Genomic DNA, 27973 nt, shown 5'->3' on the forward strand with positions numbered 1-27973 from the left:
TTTTATAGCTGAATGGTAAACACAGGAGATAGGGTTGAATATTGTTATTAGCGATCATAAATATCCCTGGCTTTTCATTAACCCAGATGGCAGCTGCTCCTAATCCTGAGAGCTGGCTTGAGTCACGGGTACCTCTGACACAAAACCCTCTGGAATCTGATCCTGTTATTTCTGATCAGAATGCTCGGATTTAGCATTCTTTCAGTCCAGCTATGATAAACTATTGCCTTCAGCTCCCGTTCTGTTTTTAATTCTACTGGAAAGTCTTTATTTGGTCTGTTTAATATAGCTGAAGGATAAACAGCATGTAAAGCACTAAGCTTATATAAAGAAATGTGTTCCCAGTCTCAGCTTTGCTTCCCTCTTCCAAAGGAGGAAGCTGGTGAAGCCAGAGGCTGCTTTTTTTTTTCTTGCTAGTGTGGGCTCCAGATATGAAGGATCTGATCTGGAATATTCCCAACTCACTGGGACATTCCTAGGGACCACTGTGTCGAGCACAGCTAAAACACTTCCGGCTTATGGTGAAGTCCATCCTTGGGAACATTATCCATAGCAAGATGTGATGTTCTTTGTACGAGGCTCCACATGGCAGATTTATTTTAGCATTTGGTGTCAGGCTGTCCTTTATGAAGAGCTGAAGGAAGCCTATCATGTTTGCCAAAAACCTTGGTTTCCAAAAGGCTCAAGAAAAATGGATGGCCTGGTCCCAGCCACTGGTAGGTTTTATGGTTACACATGTGTTTCTTCCTGTCCTACACCCTGATGTATTTTATGCTTCCATTTTAATAGCCAGCTTTGAGGAGATGAGGTGGGGTAGACATATTTATTGTTTGTTTTGTGTTTTGCCTCCGAGACTCACTCTTTGCTGGGGCCTCTCCAGGGAGGTTTTGAACCTGCAGAGACCTCCTCCATGCTGCTTCCTGAACGCTCCTCTGCCTGGGAGACCCGTTTCCTGGCGGGATCCAGATTTTTCAGTTAAGGCCATTGAGGGAGCAAGACTTGGCCAGTGGCTGCTTCTTTTAGTCACAGGGTTTGTCCTGACTCCTGGCCTGGGCCCCAGGCTGAATGATTGCCGGGCGACCCTCGAATCCCTCCACTGCAGACACGTCTTCCTCTTGGGCTCTGAAGTCCTTGCCAGAGCTCCCCCTCTTTGTAGGATCTGCCCTTCCTGAGAGCCCTGGCCCTGCAGGTTTGCTGAGGGGGAGAAAAGGAACACAGGATTTTCAGCCAGAAAGCCTGGATTAGAATCCCAGAACTGCTCCCCCCCATTTCTGAACCTTCTACCTGGAAAGTGGGGGTCATCACATCTGCCTCTCCTCACTGGAAAGTGGGGGTGAGTACAGGGAGGGTTAAAGTGGGTCCCGTGCGGACACTCGCAGCCACTCAGTGCCTGTCGCCAGGGGCTCTTGGTTCTTGGTACTTCCCTCCTCGGTCCTCAGGCTGGGGCGCAGCTGCAGAAACCCTCTAGCCCCCCTTAAAGCAGATGCTGTACAGCTGCAACGAGCCCCTTGCCTCTGCTCAGCCAGCCTTTTATTGTCCTTCGGTGTTTTGTGGCCTCACATCCCACAGCAACTAAATTTCCGAATTTCTCTCTACAAGCCTCCAGTTCTTCCTTATCCCTTCACTTTTGGGAAGATAATCTCCCCTTCTTTTCTTCCCTCCTCCCTCCCATGCCGCTGAGCTCCAGGAGCCTGCCTCCCCCTCAGCCCTGAGCTATGCTCTCTGTCGCAGGCTCAGAGAAAGAGGCTCTCTCCGACTTTCATGCTGACCCCAGGGCAGGGCCTGGATCCTGTCCCTCCCCCACTGGACGGTCAGTGTTCCTGTCACACTCCCTTCTCATCACAGTCCATCATCTGTAATGTCTCCCTCCTCCGTGAGTCTCACCCTCGCCTGCTAACAGTGCAGGGCATCTCTCCGGCTAACCCCTCTGTGACCTCGACAGCCCTCTGGTTATACTGTCATCGTGTCGCTACTGGAATTCTGGAGGAGAGGTGTCTCTCTACCGCTTCATGCCCACCACCTTCCCAGGCTCTGCAGTCTGGTTCCCTCTGTGCTGAGCCTTTCAGAGGGAGCTTCTCATCCAGCCCAGGGGCCTTCCCCCGCCCCCTTCTGCCTGACCTCCCTCAGCCCCGCTCCTTCTCGGGTTTCGGGGCAGGTCAGTGTTCTGGTTTTCCCCATGTCTCCTCAGGCTGGGTGGAGTGTCGAGGGCTCCCCAGGGCATGGTTCTGGATCCCCTTCACTATTCATGCATTTCTCCTGGATGAGTCATCTGTCCTGTGGCTTCATCTGGCCTCACCAATTCTGCAGCCTTTCCCGGACCTTAGGGATTGATGGGGAGAGTATCAGTACCTACTTCATTGCCTGGTGGATTAAATGGGTAACACTATAAAACTGCTCAAGACTTACTTTAGTAAGTGCAGTATAAGGGTCCGTTCTTGCCACCTGTGTGCGGCCTTTTGTGACCACTCCCCGTCTGCCTCCCCACCTGATCTCTTAACCTGTCTCCTTACTCTACACATGACAATTCATTCTTTTCAATTCTTCCAGGGCCCCCCTCCTGTGTCTTACCTCTGCCCTTTCCCATTGGTTGGCCTGGTTTGGAAAGTTGCAGTTCCTTTCCTGCCCCTTTCTCTACCCTGCCTGATGCCGACCTCTCAGTTAGGTCCCAGCCTGGGGACCCTTTCCCTAGAGAATTTCCCGGGCCTTCTAAGTCTGGGCAGTGACCCCTGCTGTGCACCCGGCCCCAGCATACTGCTTTTTCCCATTGCAATAACACTGGCTAGGTCTTGAGGCTGTTTGAAGGGTGAGTACTCTGTCAGTCTTTTTGCCAGTGTCCTAGGGCTGGTGTTATCGTCCGAACAGATGGTCGAACCCACCTCATCCTTCTGGACCACCCCGGCGCCAGCACTCGAGCCTGTGCATTCACAAATGCACTCAATGCTCACACTCAATGGAGTGGGTCTTTTCTGGGGACGCTCCTAAATGTGTGGAGAACCCAAGGATGGAGGCAGGGGCCTAGGGCTTCCTCAGAGGGAGGTACCTAGCACCCCAAAAGGTGGGGGATTTGCCAAAATGTGCTTTCACTGTGTCATAGGTCAGCTCCAAGGGCCCTTATACTGTCTCCCGGAGCTGAGATGACCAAGGTCACACACAAGTGAACGCAGAGCCAGGAAGGGAAGCTGGGCCACTGCTGCCTGTCTGTGTAATTACTTCCCGTTGCAGTGGGAGTTTCACTGTGTCCTCAGTGGAGTTCTGGCCTGTGCCCAGATGTGAACAGAACACTTTCCCCCGGGAGGCACGTCATGGTCCTGTGGCCCAGCCGTGCTGATGCCTTCCATGTGTGGTGTCATCGGCTGGGTCACAGCCACGCTCCAAGAGGGGCTGTGAGCCTGCATTTGTTACTCGTGGACTTTGTGCCCTTGCAGCAGTTACAGGAATTCCCCCGGCACCTTCTCTGCCACACGTGATTCCGAGGACTCTGGGGCCAGGAGCAGCGGGGACAGCCGCAGGTGGAGATGTCCGTGCTCTGCCCACTGACCCTTTGCACGGCCGGCATTTTTTCCCTGCTGTACACAAGCCCGAAGGAGACTGGCTGCCTCCCTGAGTCTCGGGTTTTTGTGGCAGCTGTGTTTGAACCCCAGGTCTCTCTGAAGCCTTCCCACTGAGTTGATCAGGAGAGAGCAGGTGACCCCACGGGCAGTGAGTGGCGGTTGTGAGCATGAGTGCCCTGGGCCACGGCATCCTCTGCTGTGCAGTTCGGAATGCACATGCCCTAGAAGCCTGCCCAGCAGAAATGCAACGCTGTGAACATTATTATATGATTTTTGGGATCACATGGGTGCCCCCTCACCTGTGGGGGGAGACACCACTGTGGTGTCTGAGGCCTCCAGGTCCAGGCCCTGCCCGTCGCCAGTCTCACTCCTTCCCCTCCCTGCCACCCACTCTGGCCCAGCCACACTGTGCTGCTTGTCACTCAGTGCGCACACATGGCCGGGTCAGGGATAGATGGAAGCACGTGCCAGCCTGGCCCGGCCTGGTGGCGTCTCCTCTTACTATTTCCGGGGCCCCCAGGCCTTTTTCTCCAGGTGGGGACAGGGTGAGCTTGTCTTAGACTCCTCGGGAGCCTGTACAGGTGGTGAAAGCCCAAGTCGAGGCCAGACTGTTATAAATGCTCCTTAGGCATCAGGGACTCTCCTGTGTGGACATCTCTTACCCAGGCTGGACCCAAACCTTAAGAAAGAAGGGACAGTTTTATTTTCCTGGCTCACCTCTTAGTTCTCCTGGCTCCTCTGCACAGTCCTGGGAACAAGGTCTGGGGCCTTTGCCTCTGATGCTCATTTCATTGTGGCTGAAAGCCCACTGGGGATGGGGCACAGCGATGCTCAATTTTCAGGCAGGCGACTGGATTTCTTTTTGGATGCTGCTCAGTGGGGCTCATTTCTTATTAGTACAGAAGAAATCCTCGGTAATGTTGAGCCCGTGCCAGGTCACCAGGCGCTGCCCAGGGTTCTTGCCGACTCCTGTTTCTGGCATAAGAAGGGTGAGCTCTAGCAGCATTTGAGACATGCGAACTGTGGAAGGCTTTCTGGAGTTGGAACTTGTAGTGCAGTGGTCACGGGTGCAGGGGAATGCAAGCTGTGCCTGCTGCTAGTTGCATAGATTTCAGACAAGCTGGGCGATGGACTTGTCTGCGTTCACCTGGCACTTGCCCAGCTTTAGCACCAAAGGTCCTGGGCAAGTTGGGAGGTTCGTCACCGTACAACTTCACTGGCTTCTCTAAGCTCTAGCGTCCCCAGCAGGGACAGTGTCACCTGCCTCTTGGGGTTGTTGTGGACGTAATAGGATAGTGCGTGTGGAGTGCTAAGCAGGTGTGTCAGTTTTTAGAGCTGCTGGAACAAAGCACCGCAGACTGGTGGCCCAGAACAACGGGAGTGCGTGCATTGTCTCAGTTCTGGAGGTAAGGTCTGAAGTCGAAAAGCCAGTTGGCCGTCCTCCCTCTGGACCTGCAGGAGAGGTCTTGCTTGCTTCTCCCTCATTTCTGGTGGTTGTCTGGCCATCTCTGGCATGCCTTGACCCATAGGTGCCTCACTGCCATCCTTCGTCTTCACGTGGTGTTCTTCCTGTGTCCGGGTCTTCACACAGCTGCTGTCTTCCATCTGTGCGAGTCTGTCTGTGCATCCACATCTCCCCTCTTTGCAAGGACACCAGTTATCAGGGCTCACCTCATTTTCACTTGACCACCTCTGTAAAGACCCTGTTCCAGAGAAGGTCACATCTGAGGCACTGGTTGGGAGTGCAGTTAGGACTTTAATATATCTTTTGGGTGGACACAGTCCTACTCAGCAGCAGGGTTAGCTGTGACTACTATTGTCACTTGTATCACTGTCTTTGCCATCACTGAGAAACCAAGAATATCTAAGAAACAGCTCCTGCACCCAAGAAGAGAAATGGCAGGAGGCCCGGTCACGAGCAGGAGCTGGCCTGGTTGTTGAAATTCCGTATCTGAAGCCATTTCAGCACAAAGGGTCTCAGAAGAACCCCTCTCTGACCCCCCACTTTTGCTCTCTTTGGTGTAGATGGAGCAGATGAGAAATGAGCTACTTCAGGAAAGAGCTGTGAGGCAAGACCTGGAGTGTGACAAGATCTCCCTGGAGAGACAGGTGAGGGCACCTGGCCCCGAGAGGCTTGGACTGGAGCCCCCAGTGGCACCTGCTTTGTGCAGTACCCCAAACTCTGGGCCGTACCTTGCCCGAGAGAGGTGTTTCTGAGACCATTTCTGGAGAGGGTTTTCTCAGTAATGGTAAATATGCTTGGAAGTTTCCAGTGGCGGGGAGGAGGAGGTGGAATTGCAAGTGTTCTTAGATCCCAAAAAGGGCCACATTCTGATGTTAGAGAATGATAAAGACCCAGTGTTGTCAAACACGGGAGTCACTAACAAAGCTTGCCAGACTCGTTCTTTCTTTTACGTGCCATTCACTGAACACAATATGTGGTTGTGGTGAAGGGGCCTATTTCTCCTACCAGTAGGTTTAAGAAAGGCCAAGGTCACTTATCTGACACCCAGGAGTCCTAGGCCATGGCAAAGATTTCACTCAGGCTTGTAAGGGAATGTGACAGAATCCCTTCTTTTGGGCTATGAGGACAGGGGTGCTTCCCCAGGTCCCTCTGGGTCACCCATTCTGGTGTGAAAAGCGGGCTTAGCGAAGTCACTGACCATCTGTGGGCTCCACCTGTAGTCCGCTCTGCAGACAGAGTGGAGGACACACAGCCCCTCACAGTCTTCCCATCTGATTCCAGAACAAGGACTTAAAGAGCCGGATCATCCACCTGGAAGGTTCCTACCGGTCCAGCAAGGAGGGGCTGGTGGTGCAGCTGGAGACCAGGATCGCAGAGCTGGAGGACCGTCTAGAGAGCGAGGAGAGGTGAGCCCGGCGCGGCTGCGGTGTGGAGGCCTGGCGGGCAGGGACTGCCGCATCACAGAGTGCTTTCACGTTTGTGCCTCTTCCCATCCTCAGAAGCCTTCCCGTGAGGAAGGCAGAGCACGTGCAGCCTTGTTGTTATTATTTCCACTTGACAGGTGAGAAAACTGAGACCCATCCAAGTACTTGAGGAAGGCAGCCTGGCTGAATATTTGTGTAGCTGGACGAAAACTTAGGCCTCCTACTCTTAGTCCATAGCTTTTTCACTGTCCTTGCTGCTTCTTTCCCTGTCCCCTCAGTAGGATGGGCTGCTTCATAAATGACAAGTTTGAGCCAGATTAGAGGCGAGGGTGCTGACTGTGCCCTGAGGGCAAAGTGTATCCACTCTGCTTGGCAGAGGCCAAGTGGCCAGGAGGCAGGTCTCCCACAGTGGGTGGGAGGGACATGGGATCAGTGACCACACACCTTTCCAGCAGCACGACTCTTTGCAGTTAGCTTCCAAATTGCAGCCTGAGGACTAGCACCAGGTTGAACTTGACCAGCCTCAGTTCCTGCCTGTGGCCACTCTCCTTTGAGGAGGGGTGTGGGTGTGCATATGTGTGGGTATGACATTTCACACGATCTGTTATTTGTGGGACTCCTGGGGGCGGGGCTGGAGCAGCCTAGCGTGGCCGCCTGGCAGGGACCTTCTGTCTCTCAAAGTAAAGCTCAGGACAGGGAGAACTCAGGACACGTCTAGTCCCACCTCAGCCCCTCCCTGGCTCTGAAACCTCGGGCAAGTCACTCCCCTTCTTAGAGCCCCTGTGTCCTCATCTGTCCGATGACCAGCCCTTTCCTCCTACAGTCACGTGTCTCTCTGACCCTCGGCTTTGGGTGGACCGGGCAGCCCTGGCCGGGGCTTGCCCTCCTGCATGGTCTGGGCAAGGCCTGCTGTGGGGCTGGGATCAGAGAGCCTTCAGTTCTGCTTTCCCCGCCCTTCCAGGGACCGGGCCAGCCTACAGCTCAGCAACCGACGCCTGGAGCGGAAGGTGAAGGAGCTAGTGATGCAGGTGGATGACGAGCACCTGTCGCTGACTGATCAGAAGGACCAGGTGAGGGACCCTCTGCAAATTCATTTCTGACGAGGCTATATCCCTCAGGCTGGGAGACAAGAGGGAGGTGAGGCCTCTGTGGGAGTGGGGGCAGTGATGGAGTTGTGGACTGATGCCTGTCTTTCACTCCACCCAGTTACATCATAGAAGGGAGCCTCTCTAGGCTGCGTTAGTGAGGATTTTAGCAAACTTCAAACCCTGAACTCAACTTGTGAAAAGCAGATTCCTTTGCCGCAGAGGCTTATTTCCACCTTCCCATGAAACTGGCTGCCCCCCTGTGCATGTCTTGGTGGCCTGGGGAGAAGGTGGCTGGCCCGCTGGCTTGTCCACGCTGGGGCCCCTCTCCATCACAGCCGGGCTGGCGACCAGCACTAACCCACTCTCTCTCCCAACGCAGCTGAGCCTGCGCTTGAAAGCAATGAAGCGACAGGTAGAAGAGGCCGAGGAGGAGATCGACAGACTAGAAAGCTCTAAGAAGAAGCTGCAGAGGGAGCTGGAGGAGCAGATGGATGTGAACGAACAGCTGCAGGGTCAGCTCAGTGCCATGAAGAAGAACTTAAGGTGGGCAAGCACCGTGACCCCGTGGGCACTGTCCCTCCGGCATTCGAGGGGAGCATAGTGCTTTTAGGGCACCCTCACTTCTGCTCCTTCAAGCCAGTGTCTTGTTGTCGCCTTTTGGGGTCATCCCATCCTAGAGATGAGAGCCGCTCACTCCATGTTCAGTCACCCCATGTGCTCGTAGGGTCTCACATGTGTCACCCTCATACCAGTGTCCCGACACCAGCCAACAGATATTATCCCTGTTGTCCATAAAGGGACACTGAGGCTCAGAGCAGGTAACACTAGCCCCTACCACTGTGGAGGGGGCAGCTCCTCTCTCAGCCCTTACTATGCCTACTACGTGACTTCAGGAGATATAAAATACAGTTTTGGTCTGTATCCTCATGGGGACTAGGATATCCTGGGTTTCAGGAGAGAATGGCCATGGTCTTAAGGGGGTCGGGTGTGGAGGTTGCTCTCCCTGCCCCAGGTCGCTGCCTTGGGCATTGGAGTGAGGGAGCGGGTTGGGTTCGTGCTCCTCCATGGAGTTGAGCCTTTCTTGGAGGCTGACTGTGCTGGTAGTTCTCTTATAAACGGACAAAAGACTCTCCAGCCCCTTGAGGATTTTATAAACACGGCCCATCCATCAAGAACCCAGCCCCAGGGCTGACATTAGGGTGCAACATTTAAGGGAGCACCAAAAATCTCAGCAATCAAGGTAAATAATGTTAAGTACAATATTTTAAAAAGTTAATGCAAAAAAGTCCCCATTGGATAAGATATCAAAAATTTCAATTAAGATGGGGTCAATAACAGCACCCTGTTGAGCCATATTGGAGCTTGAAGCTAAATGAAAAGTGAGCACTGACCTTGTCCCAGCCCTGCCCAACCCGCCCTGCCAACACGGGCTTGCGTGCTGAGGGGCGGGCGTTTCCCCTCCGCTGCTCAAAGGGCTGGCAGGTGCAGACCCTTTAGGTTTGCATGCTTCCCTGCCACTCGGTGGGGTGGAGAGGCAAATACCCGAGACCCTTCCTTCACCTCCAGATCAGAGAGACACCCCAGTCCAGGGCCAGGAATCATGACCGTGTTTCCGCAGGCAGAAGAAGCTGCCCAGTAAAGTGCTGGACGACATGGACGACGATGACGACCTCAGCACCGACGGGGGCAGCCTCTATGAGGCGCCGCTGAGCTACACCTTCCCCAGGGATGCCACCAGCCAGATCTGAGTCCACCTCCGATGCCGTGGAGGTAGCCCACCACTCCTCCCAGGGACCTCCGGCCTCCCACAGCAAGAGGCAGGAAAAGCAGTGTCTGTCTGGAGCTGAGACCCATCGCCACCTCTTCACATAACCAGCCGACTTACTCCTCCACGCTCCATTCCTCCTCGGATCTCGGAGTGGCAGTGTGGCTCTCGTATCTTAGACAGGGAGCTGTTGCTGTGTAAATGCTGAGATGCCTGAGGCTGAGCAGTGGCCGCCCATTGGGGTGCTTGGGAAAACATGGTTTAGCAAGGTGACGTCCTCTGCACAGCTGTCTGCCAGACCATTTGCGCTGCTGCTCCTACCCCTCTGCCATCCCCCCACCAGGAGGAAGGGTCCAAAATGCTAGTTTTATTTAATAGCCACTGTGCATGGTGGGAAATGATGTACAGGCTGTATATGTTTTAGAGCAGACCTTCTCCTGACTGCTGCTGTTTCATTCGGAATGCTACAGAGGCTTCCTAGGGTGGCGTGCTTGTCAAGGTTACATATCTTTATTGAGTATTATTTTTTTAAATATGAAGCTACTAGATTTTAAGTATTCAAGAGCAGAGGCAAGACAGAGAAGGCAGAATAAAGACCACTTTGGACACAGAGTTGGAAAAAAGGGTTGTTGTGGTGACAAGGGACAGTTAACCCTGAGAAGAGAAACACAGGTGGTCTTGGTGAACAACTTGCTGATGGAAGGAGAGAGAAGCAGAGGGTCGCTTGTATCTGTGGCCTCAGTTATGAATTTTATTTAGAACATTGTTATGATTTCTGAACCATGCTGAGACCAACTCCCAATCACCAGCTGCCATTTCTTTTACACACGGGCTTGGGAGGCTTAGAAGTAAGGTTTTTGACAAATGATGTGGCCCTCCTGTCCCTCCTGTTCTTATTGGTCCTGTCCTCCCTCTTCCTACAACAGGCCTCTGACTTGGGCTCTCCTGGTCCTTGAATGGAGTGACTGCTGGGGGCAGAGTAGGAGGATATGGGGACAAGGCTCATGGACTTAGGGGTGAAGAAGAAGCAGGTATCCAGTGAGGTCATGGAGAAAAGGAGAAGAGATAAGCAGGTGTGTGTGGGTTTGGGTGGGAAGGAAGAGAAGGAAAAAGTTCTTGAAAGCTGGGGAGATGTGTGTACAGGAGATAGATGGAGCAGGATCTCAGGTTTGTGTCAGGAAAGGGAGGAAGGCAACAAATCAGATGGAGGTGTGTCTGTGCAAACTGGGAGGCTCCTGCCAACTGCCTGGGACAGAGGGACATCAGCCAGCACCAGGCACGAGGTGACTGGGAGTGGTGAGGACTGGGCAAGGCCGCGTGGCAGGGACAGAATCACAGGGAGCGTGGCATTGGGAGAATGCCCGGTATACCAGCACTCCCTCCCGGCCTTCCTGGTGTCTCCTCCCTCTGTGACAGTCCCCAGGTACATCCAGAGGCCAGGTCCAATCACAGCTGGGCTTTCATAGGTCAGGGCCAGGGAGAGAACCCTGTGAGCTGTGCACTTGTTGGGGCAGAGGAGACAACGTTGGTCTGCTTCAGCGGTGTACCCAAGCTCCCCAGTAGATGAGAGTCCTGTGGACCTGAGAACTCCATGACAATTGCTGTGGGGGAGCAGGGACTCTCTGTGCCCTACCTACCCCACATCCCTGAGCCCGTGAAACAGGATTCAGAGCGATCAGCCTGGTTTAAGGGCAGGTGTGACCCCCCCACAGGTGAGGCCTCTGGAGGCCTCTGGAGGACATGGTCTGAGGCACTGGGAATGTAATGTGAGTAAAAAGAATCAAAATCACACTGCTCCTGGAGTGAATTCAGGGGAAGGGAATGATAGACAACAGTCATGCAAACAGACACAGATTGAGTCCCCACCCAACCCTGGATGCCCCTGACCCCTTGGGGCTGCAAGAAGCCTGCAGTTGGTTGCCCGGCTTGCTCACTGGAACTCCTACCATGACCCTCACTGTGGTCATGCTTCCCCTGCTGCTTCCGCTATCGTTAGACATTTGCTGAGAAGCCTGCCTAGGGATGCCACAGCCCACTCGTGACGGAGGCTGGGAGATGAGAAGGCTCTGAGGCCCAAGAGCTTTGGGAGTGATGTCTGTCTTGGTTTGAAAGAAAGCCCCAGCCCCTTGTTTTGGCCCGTTCCTCCGGGTACCCCTGGCTGGCTGCAAGGAGCAAAGATGCCCATGGAAAGAGAACAGATCACCAGTCAGAAGCCTGGCGTCCTTACCCTAAATAATGGGCCATTTTAAATGTTAAATGTGCCATTCTTCACAGTATTGGAGCTGACAGCGAGCTGGATGCACACAGTGTAGCTTTGGGGTGGGAAGAGAACTGGATTGGGCATTGAACAAGGTATTTTCAAGTCCAGGTTTATCTTATCCCAGTGACCTTGATGGGGCATGTGCCCTCAGAGTCACAGAGTGCCCAGAATAAGTGAGGACCAGGGCCCAAGGTTCTTTCCAGCTCTGACATGCTCTCATTCTTTGATTTTATTATATATATCTTTTTTTTTTTTTGGTTTATTGCTTTAAGAACTAACCCCACTGAAGAATATTTTCTTTAGCTAGCTTAAAAAGAAAAAATATTTTATTTAATAAATATGTGGCCAAATGCAATGCTGAGGAGACAATCATCATCTATCTTTATAATTTTTTTCTGCTCCTGGGAGTCATTTGACAAGCCGGTAGGCTTGTCCTGTTGGGTGTCTGCATTCGGGTCTGGTCTGATTGCTTTGGTTTGTCATGGGGAAGAGACGTTCCTGTATAGCTACCTCCATGTAAGTGAACTGGATTGAGCAAGATTGCCTTTCAATAAATGGTGTCACCCGACGGGATCTCAGCCCTCCCATTATTTTGACTTCCTTGTTTTCTCCAGAGCTTAGCTCTGTGTCTGCCAAGAAATAGCCAAAGTGAATGGCTGGAAGCTGCTCAAGGAAGTGAAATCTGGTGGCAGGCCAGGCCTGAGACCGGTTTCTGAACCAGAAGGGTAGGGAGGGCTCAGGGGTGAACATGAGAATAAACAGGCAGCCCCTGAATATTCCTCATTCCTAAACCAAAATGGGTTCCCTTATCATCATGTAATCTCTCTTTATTGACAGTAGGTATCATGGTCTCCATTTTATAGGAAATGGAAGTTCTCCACAGAAAGGACCTTGGGGTCAGCCAATGGGAGTAGGTGGAGGTGGGGCATTTCTCAGCTGTCATTCCCTGCTTTGTGCAGTGTTCCAGGCTGTGGCTTCTGTTTGTGGGCTCCCTGGTGCTGCAGCCATGGGCTTGGGTGACCACACCTCTTCCTCGTGCCTCCAGGTCTCGAGGTGGGCGTGGTTTCCAGCTGCTGTTCCTCTGGGGCCCTCAGCAGCTCTGGCAGGTTCTTGCAGCTCTGCCTGCCCTGCAGGGCAGCTCTTCATCCACCACCTGGGCCACCGCAGGAACTCTCACCCAGTGCCCTGCCCACTGTGCCCTCGCCCTCGATGCCCCCAGTCACGTGAGCATCCTCACAGCCCACAGTCCTACAGCCCTTGATTTTCCTTATTCTGACCAGAGCATCTCAAGTAGAAAAGATTTTCTAATTGTAGTAAGTCCTCCAAGCCTGTGCATAAATCATTTGCTTTGCTTAGAAGTCAGGTTTATTGAGGTATCATTTTATCCTATGGAGTAAAAGGTGCCCTTTTTGGTGTTATTTACTTTTGTAGCTGTATTTAGGCCTCTTTCCTTGGCCCCTCTGCCAGGGTGCTTGTGGGAATGAGTCCTGAGAAGCCACCTCTTCCTCAGGCCTGATGGAGGCATGTCACCCAGGAGCCCAGAATCAAAGGGAAAATCTTCCAGGCCCACAGCTCCTTCCTCCACATTTTTGGCATTCTTTCTTTGAACTTGAGGATAGTTACAGTGATCCTGTCTTTGTTGGAGACAGTCATTAGCCGGAAAGTTTTGTGTTCTAAGTTTTCAAACGATAGGGAAAAATGACGCAACAGCAAGTTCCCATCAGGGGCTTAACAGCCCCATACCCAGAAATTCCAGGCTTTGCAGAGACATCAGCAGCGACTGGGTCCTGCTCTCAGACCTGCCGAGTACCCAGCGCTGAAAGTCACAGCAGACACTCACATGCTTGACCTGAGACCCAGCTTGTCTTCATCAGCAAAGCAAGATTTCAGTGTGTGCCCCACGCTGGGTTTATTAAAGCTGGAAAATGCTCAGTGCAGTTTCAGAACACATTCAGCAACAGTGCCTATTCTGTGGGGGGACATTTATTTGCAAGTTTCCCAGAGTGCGGAATCTCACTCGGTCTCACAACAGATTGTCAACAACTCCTTCGTGACGCCAGAGGTTTTCTGGGTAAACAGAACTAAGCAGTTTTATGAGAAAGGCAGGAACTGACAGGGAGTCCGAGGCTTGGGGAAGTAGGATAATTTGCTGTAGGTCACACCAGGAGCACACAGCCAGCCCGTGGGCAGACCTGCCAACTGCGGGCCAGGTGCTGCGGGAGACAGAAGGGTGAGACCACAGTCTAGGACCTTCAGAAGCTTCCAGTGTAATTGTAAGAGTGGAGATTACTGAGCTAAGTGGAAATGAGATATTAATACTAAGTCCTTCATATACTTACGGCTTACCAAATTTGTCTGTCCATGTGCTTGGCTAGCTCACACTACGTATAGTCAATACCACATTTTCTCTGAGACTACATACAATGCGATAGCTAACACATGTCAAATTTACCTGCCATGTGTCAGGCATTGTTTTAAACCCTTTACATGCGTGGACTCATGTGGTCTTTACAACCACCCCCTGAGCAGGTACTGTGGTGAGAAGTGAGCTGCCCAGGCGGAGGGGTTATTGCCCTGCCCGAGGGCACATGGCAGGAGGTGGGAGAGCCAGGATGGGCGTCTGGGTCTGGTTCTGGGGTCCACACTCTGGACCAGGAAGCTCTGCTGCCTCTCACCCACAGTCACTGCCTGGGAGCACAAAGGTCTCACTAGATCTTGTATTAGGGACTCCTGAGCCATCTTGATCCTCCTTTCAGATCTCCCCTTCAATTGTGGGGTGCTAGCCAACTGACAGCATGCTGCCTGCCTCCACTCTGAGCTCTGCATGCAAAGGCAGCTGGAAATCAGTTAACCTTCAGAGCCACACACCCGATGGATGCGGCTATCACAGATTTTTAACCTTGCTGTCTGTGGTGCCATTGGCTGCTGTGACCTCGGATCTCTCATTTTGCCTTCGATGCTCCTCTGGTGCTGTGCCAGCCTGACGTGTCCGGGCCTGAGCTGGGTGTGCTGGCTGCCCTGGGAGGTCACCGGGCCTCCCCGCTGTCTCACTGTGTGGAAGGTGGCCTTTGGGCAACATCAGCAGGTCCCTGAGTTGGGTGGAATGTTCACCTTTCCAATCCCCAGACTGCTTTGTGATGAGAACCTTCTGGAACAGAATATGGCAATAATAACCTTTACTGTGTAGTTAGTACACCTTTCATATTAGTCTTATGTTTAAAACTGCACCAGTGACCTGAAATGAGCAGATTGTCCTTGTGAAATCTGTTGGCTGAGGTCACAAGTAACACCTCTTACCCCAGAGCAGCTCAGAATATTGGGTGATGGGCTGGAGGCTAAGAACCCTGGGTTTGGCAGCAGAGTTTGCTAGGCTGGAGGAGTGTTCCCAGTGGAAGTGGGCTCTGGATCCCTGCGAGTGAGCAGGGTCCCTGTGTACAGGAAGGGAGAAAGTCTCTGGGACACAGCCAGCTTCAGGACTTAGAGGCCTGTGCAGAAGCTCCTCTTGTGGGAAAAAGACCTGTCTGCCTCAACTGGTCCCAAAAGGAGTGGGGCTCCTGCTGTGGAAGCTGGCCTTCGGCCTCCTTGACTTGGTGTGTGAGCTGGGGGTGGGGAATATGTGTACAGGTTGGGGAGGTGATAGGCACCTGCCTCCCCATCCACCCAACATGAAGGGTATCCCCTTCCGAACCCCACACAGGGACCCTACAAAGACAAACCAATGTTGCCCTGGGGATGGATCCACTGATCTTTGGGAGCAATGGGAATGATTCTTGTTTTTCTTTTTTCTTTTTTAAACATCAATGTGTGGTTGCCTCTTGTGTGCCCCGCACTGGCAACCTGGCCGGCAACCCAGGCATGTGCCCTGACTGGGAATTGAACTGGCGACCCTTTGGTTCTCAGGCCAGCACTCAATCCACTGAGCTACACCATCCAGGGCTGATTCTTTTTGAACATCTAAAATCCCATCCCAGGGTAGAAACTGCAACTGGGCAAAGTCCTGTGGATGAGGAATTTTTATACTCTGATTTCATCTGCGTCCCATGTGGTGGGTGCTGGCAGGCAACGTGCACAGAGACAAATAACTTCTCCACAGTCAACAATTAGTAAAGAATGGGGCTGGGGGTAAAGCCTGGTCTACTGCTCTTACCGACCCCAAGATTCCCTGTACCTCGGCCATTCTCCCTTGCTGCCCCCTCAAATACTCACTGCTGACCACCCCACCTGAGGACATTAGGCACAAAAGCTAAGTGGTTTGTCTGAGGTCACAGCTCCTGGCCTCGAGATCGGAAGTCTGCTTTTGGAGTGCGAAGCCTGCATGAAAGGAAGGCAGACAGCCTTCCCACTCCCGCCTGCAAGCCCCCTCCTCAGTCTGTCTAACCTCGTTCCAACCTCCCCTGGCCCTTCCGGTCCTTCCAAGACAGGCTTGTTTTCCAGGAAAGGACTTGGAGATTAAGATTAAGCAGGTATCTCTGCTTAAATGCCCTCCTGCCTTTCAAAGGCCCGGCCTTCTAAGCCTGCCAGTCTGGCCCCTTGGTTTACTCGGTTTCACCCCTGGGCTGGGGCTGCCTGGCCTTTCATCGGGCGCCAGTGGTCCCTGGCCTATCACTGGGCACGAATATGGGGGCTCTTCTGAGATAGGTGCAGGGTTCCCTGCAGAGCCAGGTAAGGGAAATGAGATCTGAAAAAGGTGGCGACAAACTCCTCCTGGGGCTCCTGGCTGCTCCAAAAGGAGACAGTCCCTGTCTCTGCCCATTCTCCTGGGAGACATCTGGCATTTAGATAATGAAGAACTAGAAAACAGAGCTGGCCTCCACTCAGCCTGCCTGTAGCCTCCTGGTCTGGCCAGCTGTCATCCACCGCTGGCCCTCCCGCGTAGTGTTTATTCTGATCCACACATGGCTTCCTAAACATGCTTCGTTTTCCGAAATGAATAACTGATTCTACTGCCTCCTCCCCGTCATGGCAATTTAAAGAATTTTGTCTGTGATTCATTGTTGCTGGATTCTAAAAGCAAGTACAAACACGCTTGTGGGCTTACTGAGATCACGTGGCCTTCCCAGGCCCTGTGGAAAGGTGAGGTGAGCCCAGGATGAGTGGGTTAGCCAACCGCTGTGACAGTCAGAGGTGCAGGCCGGAAGCACCGCACTCCCCCGGCTGACCGTCACATTGGGGCTGGCTCTCTGAGGACTCTCAGTATGTCCAGATTTGGCTTTCCAGATGTTAGGAAGCCAGCTGTAGAGTTAGTCTGTACTTTGCTACTAACATCAGCAACAAAGACAATAGGGAACACTTTCTTGGCTGGTGTGACTCTGGATTGAGCACCAGCCTGTAAACCAAAGGGTCACTGGTTCGAATCCCAGTCAGGGCTCATGTCCAGGTTGGGAGCCAGGTCCCCGGCTGGGGGGGATGGTATGCAAGAGGCAATCGGTCAATGCATCTCTCACACATTGACTTTTCTCTCCCTTTCTTCCTTCCTTCCCATCTCTCTAAAAATAAATAAATAAAATCTTAAAAAAAAAAGACAAGAGGGAGCACCACTTGTCTGGGCTCTGGGTCTGTGAGAATTGCCAGTGAAGGGCTTTTGGTTTGTTCTGTTGAGGAATTTGTGTTTCCACCCCCAAGAATGAATAATGATTAACATTTGGTCATATCTGCTTCACATTTTAAAATAAAGACATAAAACATTAGGGATGAAGTGAAAGATTCTCCCTTTATCCATCATTCCCTGCCTTATTTTTAAACATCAAATAGGGCAACTGAATTACCAGAATTCGGAAGCTCAGGCCTCCAACCTGATGCAGCCATCAGGGTCATCTCAGTGCATTTCCTTCCAGCGTTCTTCCCCATGCAATTGTTAGAGAACTACAATCACAGCAGCCATGTACTTTTATGTACGCTTGTTGTCAGTCAGAATAAGCATGTTTCCTGATATTAGATGAACTTTATTACATTTAAAAATGCTGCATAACATCCCATTGAGTGAATTCCATCAGTTAATTACCATTCTTATATTACTGGATATCTAGAATTCTAAATATTGACTTCCTACAGTGAATACTTTTACATCTGTATTTTTTCCATATTTCAAATTATTTGTTTTGACTAGATGACTAGAAATGGAATTACTGGGTTATCAACTGAAAAAAAAAGTTGTCTCTATAAATGTTGCCCAGTTCCTTTTCTGAAGGGTTTACCAACATGCACAGATACCAACAATATAAAAATATGGCATTTCCTCCAGATTCCCCCTCTAATGAGCCTTTCTTCCTGAATAATAGACTAACCTCTTTCATCAGTTTAACCTCTCTTTGTATTGTTACTGGGGTTTATTTTATTTGATGTCCTTTTATGACTTGTCTATTTTCTAAAGTTTTATCTGTAAGCCTAATGTGTTTTTGAAGTATCAATAAAATTAAAAAATGCAAATAGCAGTATAACAGAGCGCAACAGTGAAAAATAACTCCTTTGTCCTTGACCCAGTGTCTCCAGTCTCTTCCCAGGCTCAGCCACTCTTTCTGGTTTCTTTTCTTCCTTCCAAGTTCACTTCTCGGTGTTTCATCCAGGCCCCAGAATTTGTTTCATCCAGGCCACTGAACACTTTCACAGGAAAGTAAAGGAAAGCCACTTGAGGGGATTTATAAAAGATGGTGAGGTGAGTGTGGGCCTTGGGAACACCCCTCCCCCATGTCAACTCCTCCTTGGCCGCCTCCCCCGCCCCCACCTGCCCTGGGACCTGCCCGGTACCGCTCATCAGAAGGACCACATCTAGGACTGGGACTCATGCATGGGTCAAGGAGGTGGTCCTGAAGGAAAGCTGGTCACAAAGTGTTGACTTTTTCCCCGGGACTGTCGTGTCAAACACATGAGGGAGCTCAAGTTAAAAGGCCAGGGTCTGCCTGAGGAGGCCTCGGCCCGAAGGGATCCAGGCCCCCACATCCTCCATGTGCTCAAGTCCCAGCCTCAGACTGCCCGGTGGGTTGTCCTCTCTCATTTGCCCACGCAGGCACTACTATTTCTTGCTCCCTGTTTTGATGACCATCTCCTGATTTTTACACATTTGGGTGGATCCCAAAATGGGTTCCTGAACTTGGGTGGATCCTGAATTCTTTCCTCTCTAACTTCCCACTGACTTTCAGGTTCTCTGTCTAGGGCACCCTCTACCCCAGCTTCAGGGTCAGGCCCGGTGGGTCTCTTTTCCCCAGAAGCTCTACATGGTCAAAGCCATAAATTTAGGGATATTTCTCAGCAAAGGCAGCCAGGATGGGGACCACTGGGGCAAGTGGCCGGGAAGGGGGGATGGGTTGGTATAGGTCCACCATCTTTTTGAGATGGCAACAGAAGATTTGGACCAAAAGTTCAGGGTCAATGAGAGGCAGGCTTCCCAACCAGATGTTAGTGGTGGCTGCAAAGTTTTCTCAGGGCTTCTGGGCTCTCAGGTGGGCTCCTGAAAGAACTAAGAGGTTGCTGGGATGGAAGGCTTCATGGGGCTATGTGCAGTGGTGGCCAGAAGGGGGCGCTGGTGGCCACTTCTGGCCCTGCTGTAGCAGGGAGATTCTTGGGCGCTGGGTATCCAGGGCCCCGGCCATCAGTGGTGGAGTCCCAAAGAGGACTTTGGACAATACCAATCTTTGTCTTCCCAACCTGGCCTAGGGGGCTCCTAAGTTATCCTTACGTTGCCATGTTTGTATTGCACTGACTTTAATTACAATATTCACTGTGAGCTGCTCTTTTGTGAAAGACCCAAAGTTATTCACTTACACCTTTCAAAGAACATTTGCTGTGCACCAGCTTGGCAGCGGCCTACATTGAAAAGAGTAGGACTCGATTCCTGGACTCAAAAGGATAAGAAATGTCCATTGAGAACTGAAAGACAAGGGGCAGAGTCTAAAGCTCCAAAAGAGAGATGGCGATGAACTGTGACTTTGGTTTTTGATGGAAAAGACTGTTCTTGGCTGGTGCAATCAGGGGAGAGTTCATGGAGGAAAGGGTGTTTGAGGGGGCCTTTAAAGTGAGTGCAAGGTTTCAGAACTTTATACTTTGAAATTTTAACCTTACTAACGGGTGCGTCTTTGGCTGGTGGAAAGAACACAGTGAGGACATGGACGCGCTGGATTTAGAGAACCAGCCAGCTGCGTGAGAGTTTAGGAATAGTTGGAAGTGAGGCTGGAAAACAGGTTTAAGACTATATTTTTGGAAGATCTTGACTATCATTCCCAGAAAAAAGAAAGCACTGGAGATTCTGGAGAAACAAACAAACAAACAAACAAACAAAACAACAACAAAGAAACAGAGGAGTTGAGTTGTGTGCCTTATTGTCGTTTTTGAGAAAATGAATATTTTTTAAAAAATGGCTAGTGAAATTACTTATTATAAAAGGCGAGATCCTTGATAACCAATATGGAAAAACAGCTTCTCCCAAATGAGAATTCTCTAATTATCCATTTTAAACATCTCAGGGTGCAAATCGCTATTTAGTCTAGGCTGGAGATTTTAAAATTATACACCAGAATCACCTGGGAGCCTTGTTACAATGTAGACTGCTGGCCTCACTTCCAGAATTTCCATAAGAGCCAAAAATCTGATGCTGCTGCTGCTGCTGGTCTGGGGACCATATGGAGAACCTCTGAATCAAACTTTCCACCTGACCTTCCTCAGTAGATCCACTGGGTGGCAGCAGAGAGTACCACAGCGACCACACTGGTCAACCCTGGCTTGCTCAGGCAGAGGCGGTGGAGGGCTGTTTCTCTGAGCCTTCCATGAAGGTCTTTGCTACCAAATGACCTTTTAAACCAACCACAACAGCAAGTTCTCCAACATGCAAGAATGCATTGGAGAAGGGAGTGCTTGGTGACTTAGATCTTTTTCCTTCTCCTGGATGTCTCGACTCCCAGCTCTACAACAAACACCCTTTGCTAGGCCCTCAGAACCCTCCTCATTTAGAAGCAGAGTGTATTTGATAACTTTCAAGGTCACTTCAGATGAGATTGCTGAGTGTAATGTGAACTACAGCTTGGAGAGGGAACTGATTCATCCAGAACAGACAGGTTAGGCTGGGCTGTGGGGTCCTCCTGAGATTCCCCAACCATACCTCAGAGTGCACTGCCCACTGCGTCTCAGCAGAGACCAACGCTGACCAAGACATAGGGCTGGAATTAACACGGTGTCATCCTGAGTGAGATGGCATCTTACTCCACCCCCCACCCACCCACCGTCAGGTGTCTGCAATGCCTGTGCCTTCATACAAGCAAGGGTTGTTCCTGTCAGCAGCTCCCATGGCCTTTGGGTTGACATTGACCTTTCAGGAACCAACACAGAGCTCTAACAAGGAGGTGACACATGGTGCCTATTGGTTGTTGCATGACGAACATCATCCCTGCATGGGATCTGAATGCTTAATCCACCAGTAGCCAAAATGGCACCCATGCTTCAAGACTTAGTGCCAATATGAACCTGTATGAAACCTTCCCTGATCCTTCAAATCTAAATTGCTCCCTTCTCTGGGCTCACAACGCTTTGTTCTGTTGCAGCCCTACCAGGCTGTGGTTAGTTGATTATAGTTGTTTTTCTCTGTACCATTAGGTGGCGAGCTCCTCCAGGGCAAAGACTGCTGTCTAATTACTCATCTTTGCAGGCAGTACCACGTATGTGTTGATGGAATTGAGATAACTTTGGTTTGTCTCACATTTTGATACACGATCAGGGCTATATTTACCTAAACTTTATGATTTAGTAAACTGAAAGCATATTTTCTCTGGGCCTCTCTCCTCCTAGACTGAATAAATTTAATGATTGTACTTTTACCTCATAGGGCAACCCTCCACCCAGGGAAGAATACTAAGTCTAGTAAGTCTAGAGGCTTCTAAGTTAATCTGTGAATCACTGAAAATGAACCCACCCTGTTCTGGTCAAAAGGTGGCGAATGGAGTTGACTTCAATCAACAAAGGACAGAGGGTCAGACATGCCTTCTACTAATGACTCCTTATTTCCCCTGTTAATATTTTACTCTGCTTTTTTTATTCTATTCTGTTTACAATGTTTATTCTGTTTTGTTATATGCTTGAGATCGGGTACTTGCTATTTTATCCTAGTTAATTTATTTAATATTGATAGCATTGTTCTGATCATTTAAAGAACGTTTCTAATGTTTTTAAACATTTTTGAGCATTCTAAACATTTTTAAAAATCAGTATACGTTATTCTATAATGTGTAGGAAATACACTTTACTTGAAATAGTGTCCCAAATTGGAATTGTGCCAAATGCTTTCTTTGTGTGTTCAAATGGAAAAATTTTTCACTTAGTTTATGTTCATTGTTCAAAAATACAGATAGGTAGAGAGTAATAATAACAATGTGAATGAGAAGGGAAAGGACAAGAAGGAAGAGTGGAAAGAGGAAAGTTGCCCTTAGTTTTACTCTCTAGAAATAAATGTTTTATATGTGTTGTCTTGGCTTTTTTTCTCTCTGTGTATGTTTATTTTATAAAATTTGTGATCATACTGTTTGTGCTATTACATAACCTGCTTTTCAAATTATTATGATTTTTTCCATGTATAAAAACATATTTCCTCTATGCAGTTTTAATAGAGGCACTGTTCCACGGAATGATAATGATAGTTAACATCCTTTTGTCCAGAGTATCCATGCTGTATTCCTGCCTTTCAGTCACTTAATAGCTGTCTTGGTGATCAGAGTGGTTGAGAGAGAGAGATAGAGAGCATTTACATTCACATAAGTTTATTACAGTATATTATTATAATTATTCTATTTCATGATTAATTATTGTTAATCTCTTACTGTGCCTAATTTGTCAGTTAAACTTTACTGTAGGTATGTATAAGAAAAATGTTATATTGTTTGGTACTATCGGTTTCAGGCACCCACTGGAGGTCTTGGAATGTAACCCCTGCAGGAAAGGGGGGCCTACTGTGTAGAGATAAATAAGAGAAGAAATAGCTAAAAAGAGTTCAAAGCAGTTATGTCTAGAGAGTGGCAATTAGGGTGTAGAGGATGGAGAAGGAAAATGCTCACTTTTATTATAAATCTTGTGGAACCATCGGACTTTTAAACTCATGCACATGTATAACTGTGATTTCTTTTTAATAAAGTGAATAGCTAGTAGTTAAAGAATCAGTATTTGAATCTGATTCTGTCTGAAGCCAAACCTTTTTCTATTGTTTCAATCTTGCCTCTCAAAATAAATTCTTAATATTTATTTGCTGTTAGACTCTAATTTTCTTTAAAATCTGCTTTATGTAAATGACCCAACAATCTCCACCTCCACGAGGGTGTGGTCCGTGCTCTTTTTGCTGACTGCCATCTCCCAGAGCCCACAGCCCCCTGGGATATCTAGGCTCTAACAACATGCTTGCTCAGCATTAGGTCCATTTTCCAAATCTGCAAGTGTGCTGGTTTCAATTTTGTTTTATCTTCTCCCACAGACATGTTTCCATTGATTTCTTGAGAGAGAGGAAGGGAAGGAGTAAGGGAGGGAGAGAAAGATATAGAGAAACATTGATGTGAGAAACATCGATCCTCACATCAGGTGCCTCCAGTACACACCCCAACAGGGGTCCAAACTCACAACCCAGGCTTGTACCCTGACCGGGAATCAAGAACTTGCAACCTTGTGGTACACAGACTGACACTCCAACCAACTGAGGCCAACAGCCAAAGCTGGTTTCAATTCCCGAATGTCCATATCCCTCTTAATGACTATCTCCATCCTTCACACAGACATGAGTGTCACAGCAAATACATACACAGAAGCAAGTTGGAATTGCAGCATCCGCTAGAGAATTCAGAATCTGAAGGATGGGGGTTGCCCTGTTGTTTCCCCACCCCGCCCCCCACAAAAGATGCCATTGCTAGGCTGCCCCTGCCTGCACCATGGGGCTGCAGTTTGGATGACAGGAGCAATGGCTGGCTGGGGTTCCTTGGGGAGGTCATGCTGCTGGAGCCAAGCCTGATCCAGAATTCAATGTGATTAGATGTTGTCTTGTACTTTGAATGACTGATCTAAGGATACTTCTTTTCTGTCCTTCCTCCCTATCTTTCTCCACGTGTCCTGTCCTTTCCCTGAATGAACATGTGGTAAGTACTTACTATAGTACTTACTAGGCACTGGAAAGGAGGTGGGTGGGAGAAACTAGAGGGGGAAAAAGATGATTAATGCTGTCCTTGCCACCAAGGAGCTCACAACCAAGTAAAGGAGTCGGACCTGCAGCCAACTTCCCAGTTAGAGCAAGGCGGAAGGAAGTAAGAGCTAAACATGGGACTTGTGAAGGGGGCGGGAGTGCAGAGCAAGGAGTGCAGCGTACCAACCGGGACCAGGCAGCCTTGGTGGGCAGCTTGGGGCCTGCAGGAGAGACAGGGCTCCGGGTGTGAGGTGGACAGCACGGAGGCACTCAGGGACCTCAAGTCCTACATGCTAGTGCAGAGGAGACAGCAGGAGCGTGGAGCCCTGCGCTTTCTGCAGACAAGCCAGAGAGGATTGCATGGCCTTCTCTGCCCTTCTCCACCCTTCTCCCTGAAAAGGGCTTGGGAGGAGATTTTACAAAATCCCCAGGAACAGTGAGGGCATGTGGGGAGAATCTGGAGGACGCTACTTCTGTCTAGAGAGGAACCAGAGCAAAGGCTGCAGGTTCCCGGAGCCTGTGGCTCCTGCCAAACAGGGATGTGCTCCGAGGCCTCTGGGTGAAGCTGGGCTGTCAGCCACAGGCACCTGAGACCCACTGGGATTACTGTGAGTGACAAGGAGAACTTGTTTGAGGGTTGAAGGGATGTCTCACAGAGCCCAAGGGCGAGGAACTTGACCCAGGGACTGGGACACCCTAGGGAGCCTGGAAAATTCTTTCTGTCCATTGCTTCTTTGCTTCCCTTTGCCTGTACTCATGCTGTCTGACAAAGTAGAAAATAGCCACTGAGTTTGCACTTGAATGGAGCACCTAGACAGACACTGGGGGAGGGATGAGATAAACCCAACACAAAGAGCCAAGTTCTACAAAGTTGAAGGGGAGGCCCAGTGGAAAGCACATGCTCTTTGTGGGGCTCTGAGGGTTCTTCTGGTGAATGGGGCTCAGGCCCTTGGGTGTGGCTTCCCTGAGGGGCTTCGTCTTGTGCTGGCATGTCCCTGCAGCCCTCAGGCTGCATCAATAGGCAGCCACCCCCTGGATGGGCGGTGGACTGGGTGCTCTTTCAGAGTATCCTCAGAGAAGTCGTTTACCTGTGTCCCGACACAAACATAGGACTTGTGCAGTAGCAGGGATGGCACTGACTTGGAGCCTGAGGAAAGTGTCCCAATCTGGCTCTTCCTTTTATTAACTGAGCTCCTGGACCTTTGAAATATAGTCAGTCCAAGTGGAAATGTGCTGTGAGTAAAAAATACACGCTGGATTTTGAAGACTTAATACCACCTCCACATATAAAATATCTTTATGATTTTACTATTATCAAGGTAACATTAATATTAATGTTGAACTGGTCATATTTTGGATATTTAGGTTTAAATACAAATATTATTAAAATTAATTTCATCTGTTTCTTTTTGCTTTTTAAAATGTGGCTCTTAGAAAAATTTAAAATTACAAACATGGCTCTCGTTTTGTTTTGATTGGACATCACCAATCTAGACTCTAGACCTAAAGTATTCATCACCTTTATTGAAAAGAAAAAAATTACACAGACTTGGCACTATTCTAGAAAGTTGGGGAGAGGTGTTAATGCAATCTCAATTTCTCAGCTTCCATTTAGTGAATTATTTTATCTGCACAATGTCCTCTAGGGTCCCAAACCCTGGCCCAGCCCACAGCTGCCCCAACCATCTCTCACAAGCCAGCCCGAACTGTGGGGGACAAGAGAAGGACAATGCTCCTGACATGAGACTTGTGTACCCGCAGGGGACCTGCAGGCTGTCCCACTGCTCTGAAAAGCATGACAGAAAGATTCCACAGCTTTCCGAGTACTGCTGCTTTGGCGATGAGATGAGGGTTTCTTGACTTGGGGCTTCTAGCAACCCAGCCAGGCAAGGTGGGTGGTCTCGGCTGATCAGAAGCTCTAATTTACAATTGTAAATCTATCTGATTAATGAAAATGTTGAAGACAATTTAACTACTCACCAAGATGCAATTGGTGACAAATAGTTTGGGAACCGCTGATGGAAGTAGTTGTACTCTTCAGGGTTCTGGTTCTTGCCTGTTTTGTCCTCACATTTGGTTGGTGACAGAGTTCTGCTTAACTTTACCCAAGAAAATGTCCTTGCTCTGTTCTTTCATTCCCCCTGCCTGTACCCACTTTGTGTGACAAACAAAGTAGAAAACAGGCACTGCATTTGCACCTGAATGGAGCACCTAGACACACACCCAGGAGGTAAAGTCATAGCACTTTGAGGTCTGGAGACTTCAGTTTTTTCCCCATCTGGGATGGGGAGCTACTGCCATCACTGCCAAAGCTCCGTTACTAATCCCATGTGCTTTGTTCAGCCCCACTCACTTCACACCTTGGAATGTACTGGGCTTTAAACAATCCCACTTCTAAGAACCAAGAGTCATGACCACAGATTTCTTAGTTCATGCTGCGGCTCTTCATGCCACCGTCATACCCACAGAACCAGTTCTTCACTCTCACTGAGACCACATGTGTCTGGGCCCTCCTGGTGTGCTCCCGTCCCACTCTCCTTGACCTCCCCAGGTCTCCAGCCCCCTCCCGGAGGGAAGGAAGCATTGACCAGGAATTAAGGTCATGTGCTCAGGGGCAGGCTGCCTGGGCTCTGTCCTCACACCTTCCTTATAGCCTATAAGAACGTGGGCAAGTTACCTGATCAGAACTCAATTTCCATAACTGTAAACTGGGGTTGATGAGAGTACCTGCCTCATGGGGAAGGGTGTGATATGTACTATATAATGTTTATGCATCCATGATAAGATAACGGGGTAGAGCTTTCTACAGTGCCTAGTTCATAGACACGCTTATCAACAGTTAGCTGTCATTAGTCATTACTGGTTCTGCCTTTTCACCTGCCCACGAGGGCTGCTCAGGGAAAGCCCAAGAATCAGACTGCTTGTCTCTGCTGCAGCATCACCACGCTCCCCCACGGACCTCCCCCGGCCTGCCCATCAGTGCATGTGTGTGTGTATAAAAGTTTTATTTGCTCAAATGTGCGTGTCTCTGTGTGTGTATTTGGTAACAGCTTTATTAAAATACAGTTCACATGCCACACAATTCACCAGTTTAAGGTGTACAAATCTGTAGTTTTTAGTATATTCATAGAGTGGCACAACCATCAGCACAATCAATCTAAGAGCATTTTCGTGACTTTCAAAAACAGCCCGACCCCCTTTGCAGTCAGTCTCCGTTTCTCTCCGAGCTCACCTCGCCCCGGGCAGCCACAGATCTACTTTTCCTTCTCTCTTTAGATCTGCCTATTCTGGACATTTCATGTAAATGAGACCATAGGGTTTGTGGCCTCTCATGACTGCTTTTTTCACATAACATATTTCCAAGGTTCATCCAAGGTTCAAAGAGCATGTATTAGCACTTTATTCCTTTTTATGATAAAATAATATTCCATTGTATTAATATAGCACATTTTTTGTTTATTGATTTATCAGTTGGTGAACATTTGGGTTGTCTCCACTTTGTCTTCTGTGAATGTCACCACGAGCACTGTGTACCGATTTGCAAATGCCTACACGTTTTCATTTCTCTTGAGCATCCGACTAGGAGTGGAGTTGTTGGATCCTATGTGAAGTCTGTGTTTAACCTTTTGAGGAACTGCCAAACTATTTTTCCAAGTTGATTCACTCTTTTGCATTCCCACCAGCAGAGGAGGAGGGTTCCGATTTCTCCATACCCTTGCCAACACAGTATTATATGTCTTTTTGATTATAGCCATTCTAGTATATGTGAAGTGGTATATCATTATGGCTTTGCTTTGCATTTCCCTGATGGCTGATGATGTTGAGTAGCCTGGCAACCATTGCATCTATCACTTGTTTCTTATCTCTTGGACTCCCATTGTGGGTATTGCAAACATTTCCCACACTTCACGGGGTCCCAGTTCCTCTCACCCGTGGAGATGCCCATCTCTTCTGCTTCTCTGAAACATCTCCATGTACTCACTCATCCTTCAACAAATATTTATTGGGCCTCATTTGAGTAGTAGGAGCTAATGGCTGGAGACACACAACTGAATGCACTGTGTCCTTTGCCTTCAGCTCCCATTAGTTCATAGTGTCCAGGCACCATTTGCAGTCTGCAACATAGCCTCGTAGCACTGCTCTGTGTGCTGAGCTTCAGTGGCACTTTAAAATTTGGGATGAAATTTAGTGATGAAAGTCATGGCAACTGAGGTTCTGTGCATATTTGAGTGTTAGGCTAGACCAACCACTCTCCTCCCTGCTTCACATTTCCTGCTACCTTCT

The 27973-nt window shown here is 49.5% G+C and overlaps 1 protein-coding gene across 4 annotated transcripts in view; it reads left to right on the forward strand.

Annotated features, from left to right (window-relative positions):
* The window catches only part of CGNL1 (cingulin like 1), a 152365-nt gene extending 140239 nt beyond the window's left edge, over positions 1-12126 (forward strand). For all 4 annotated transcript variants that reach the window (XM_045822905.1, XM_045822908.1, XM_045822906.1 and 1 more), the window contains 5 exons: positions 5577-5660; positions 6298-6422; positions 7402-7510; positions 7908-8071; positions 9147-12126. In XM_045822905.1, the coding sequence (XP_045678861.1) occupies positions 5577-5660; positions 6298-6422; positions 7402-7510; positions 7908-8071; positions 9147-9276 (612 nt within the window). In that variant the 3' untranslated portion in view covers positions 9277-12126. The remainder of the gene's footprint in view (positions 1-5576; positions 5661-6297; positions 6423-7401; positions 7511-7907; positions 8072-9146) is intronic.
* The last annotated feature ends 15847 nt before the right edge of the window (positions 12127-27973 follow it).

Source organism: Phyllostomus hastatus, unplaced genomic scaffold, assembly GCF_019186645.2.
Source record: "Phyllostomus hastatus isolate PE091 unplaced genomic scaffold, TTU_PhHast_1.1 phas_scaffold_501, whole genome shotgun sequence".
Classification (NCBI taxonomy): Eukaryota; Metazoa; Chordata; class Mammalia; order Chiroptera; family Phyllostomidae; genus Phyllostomus; species Phyllostomus hastatus.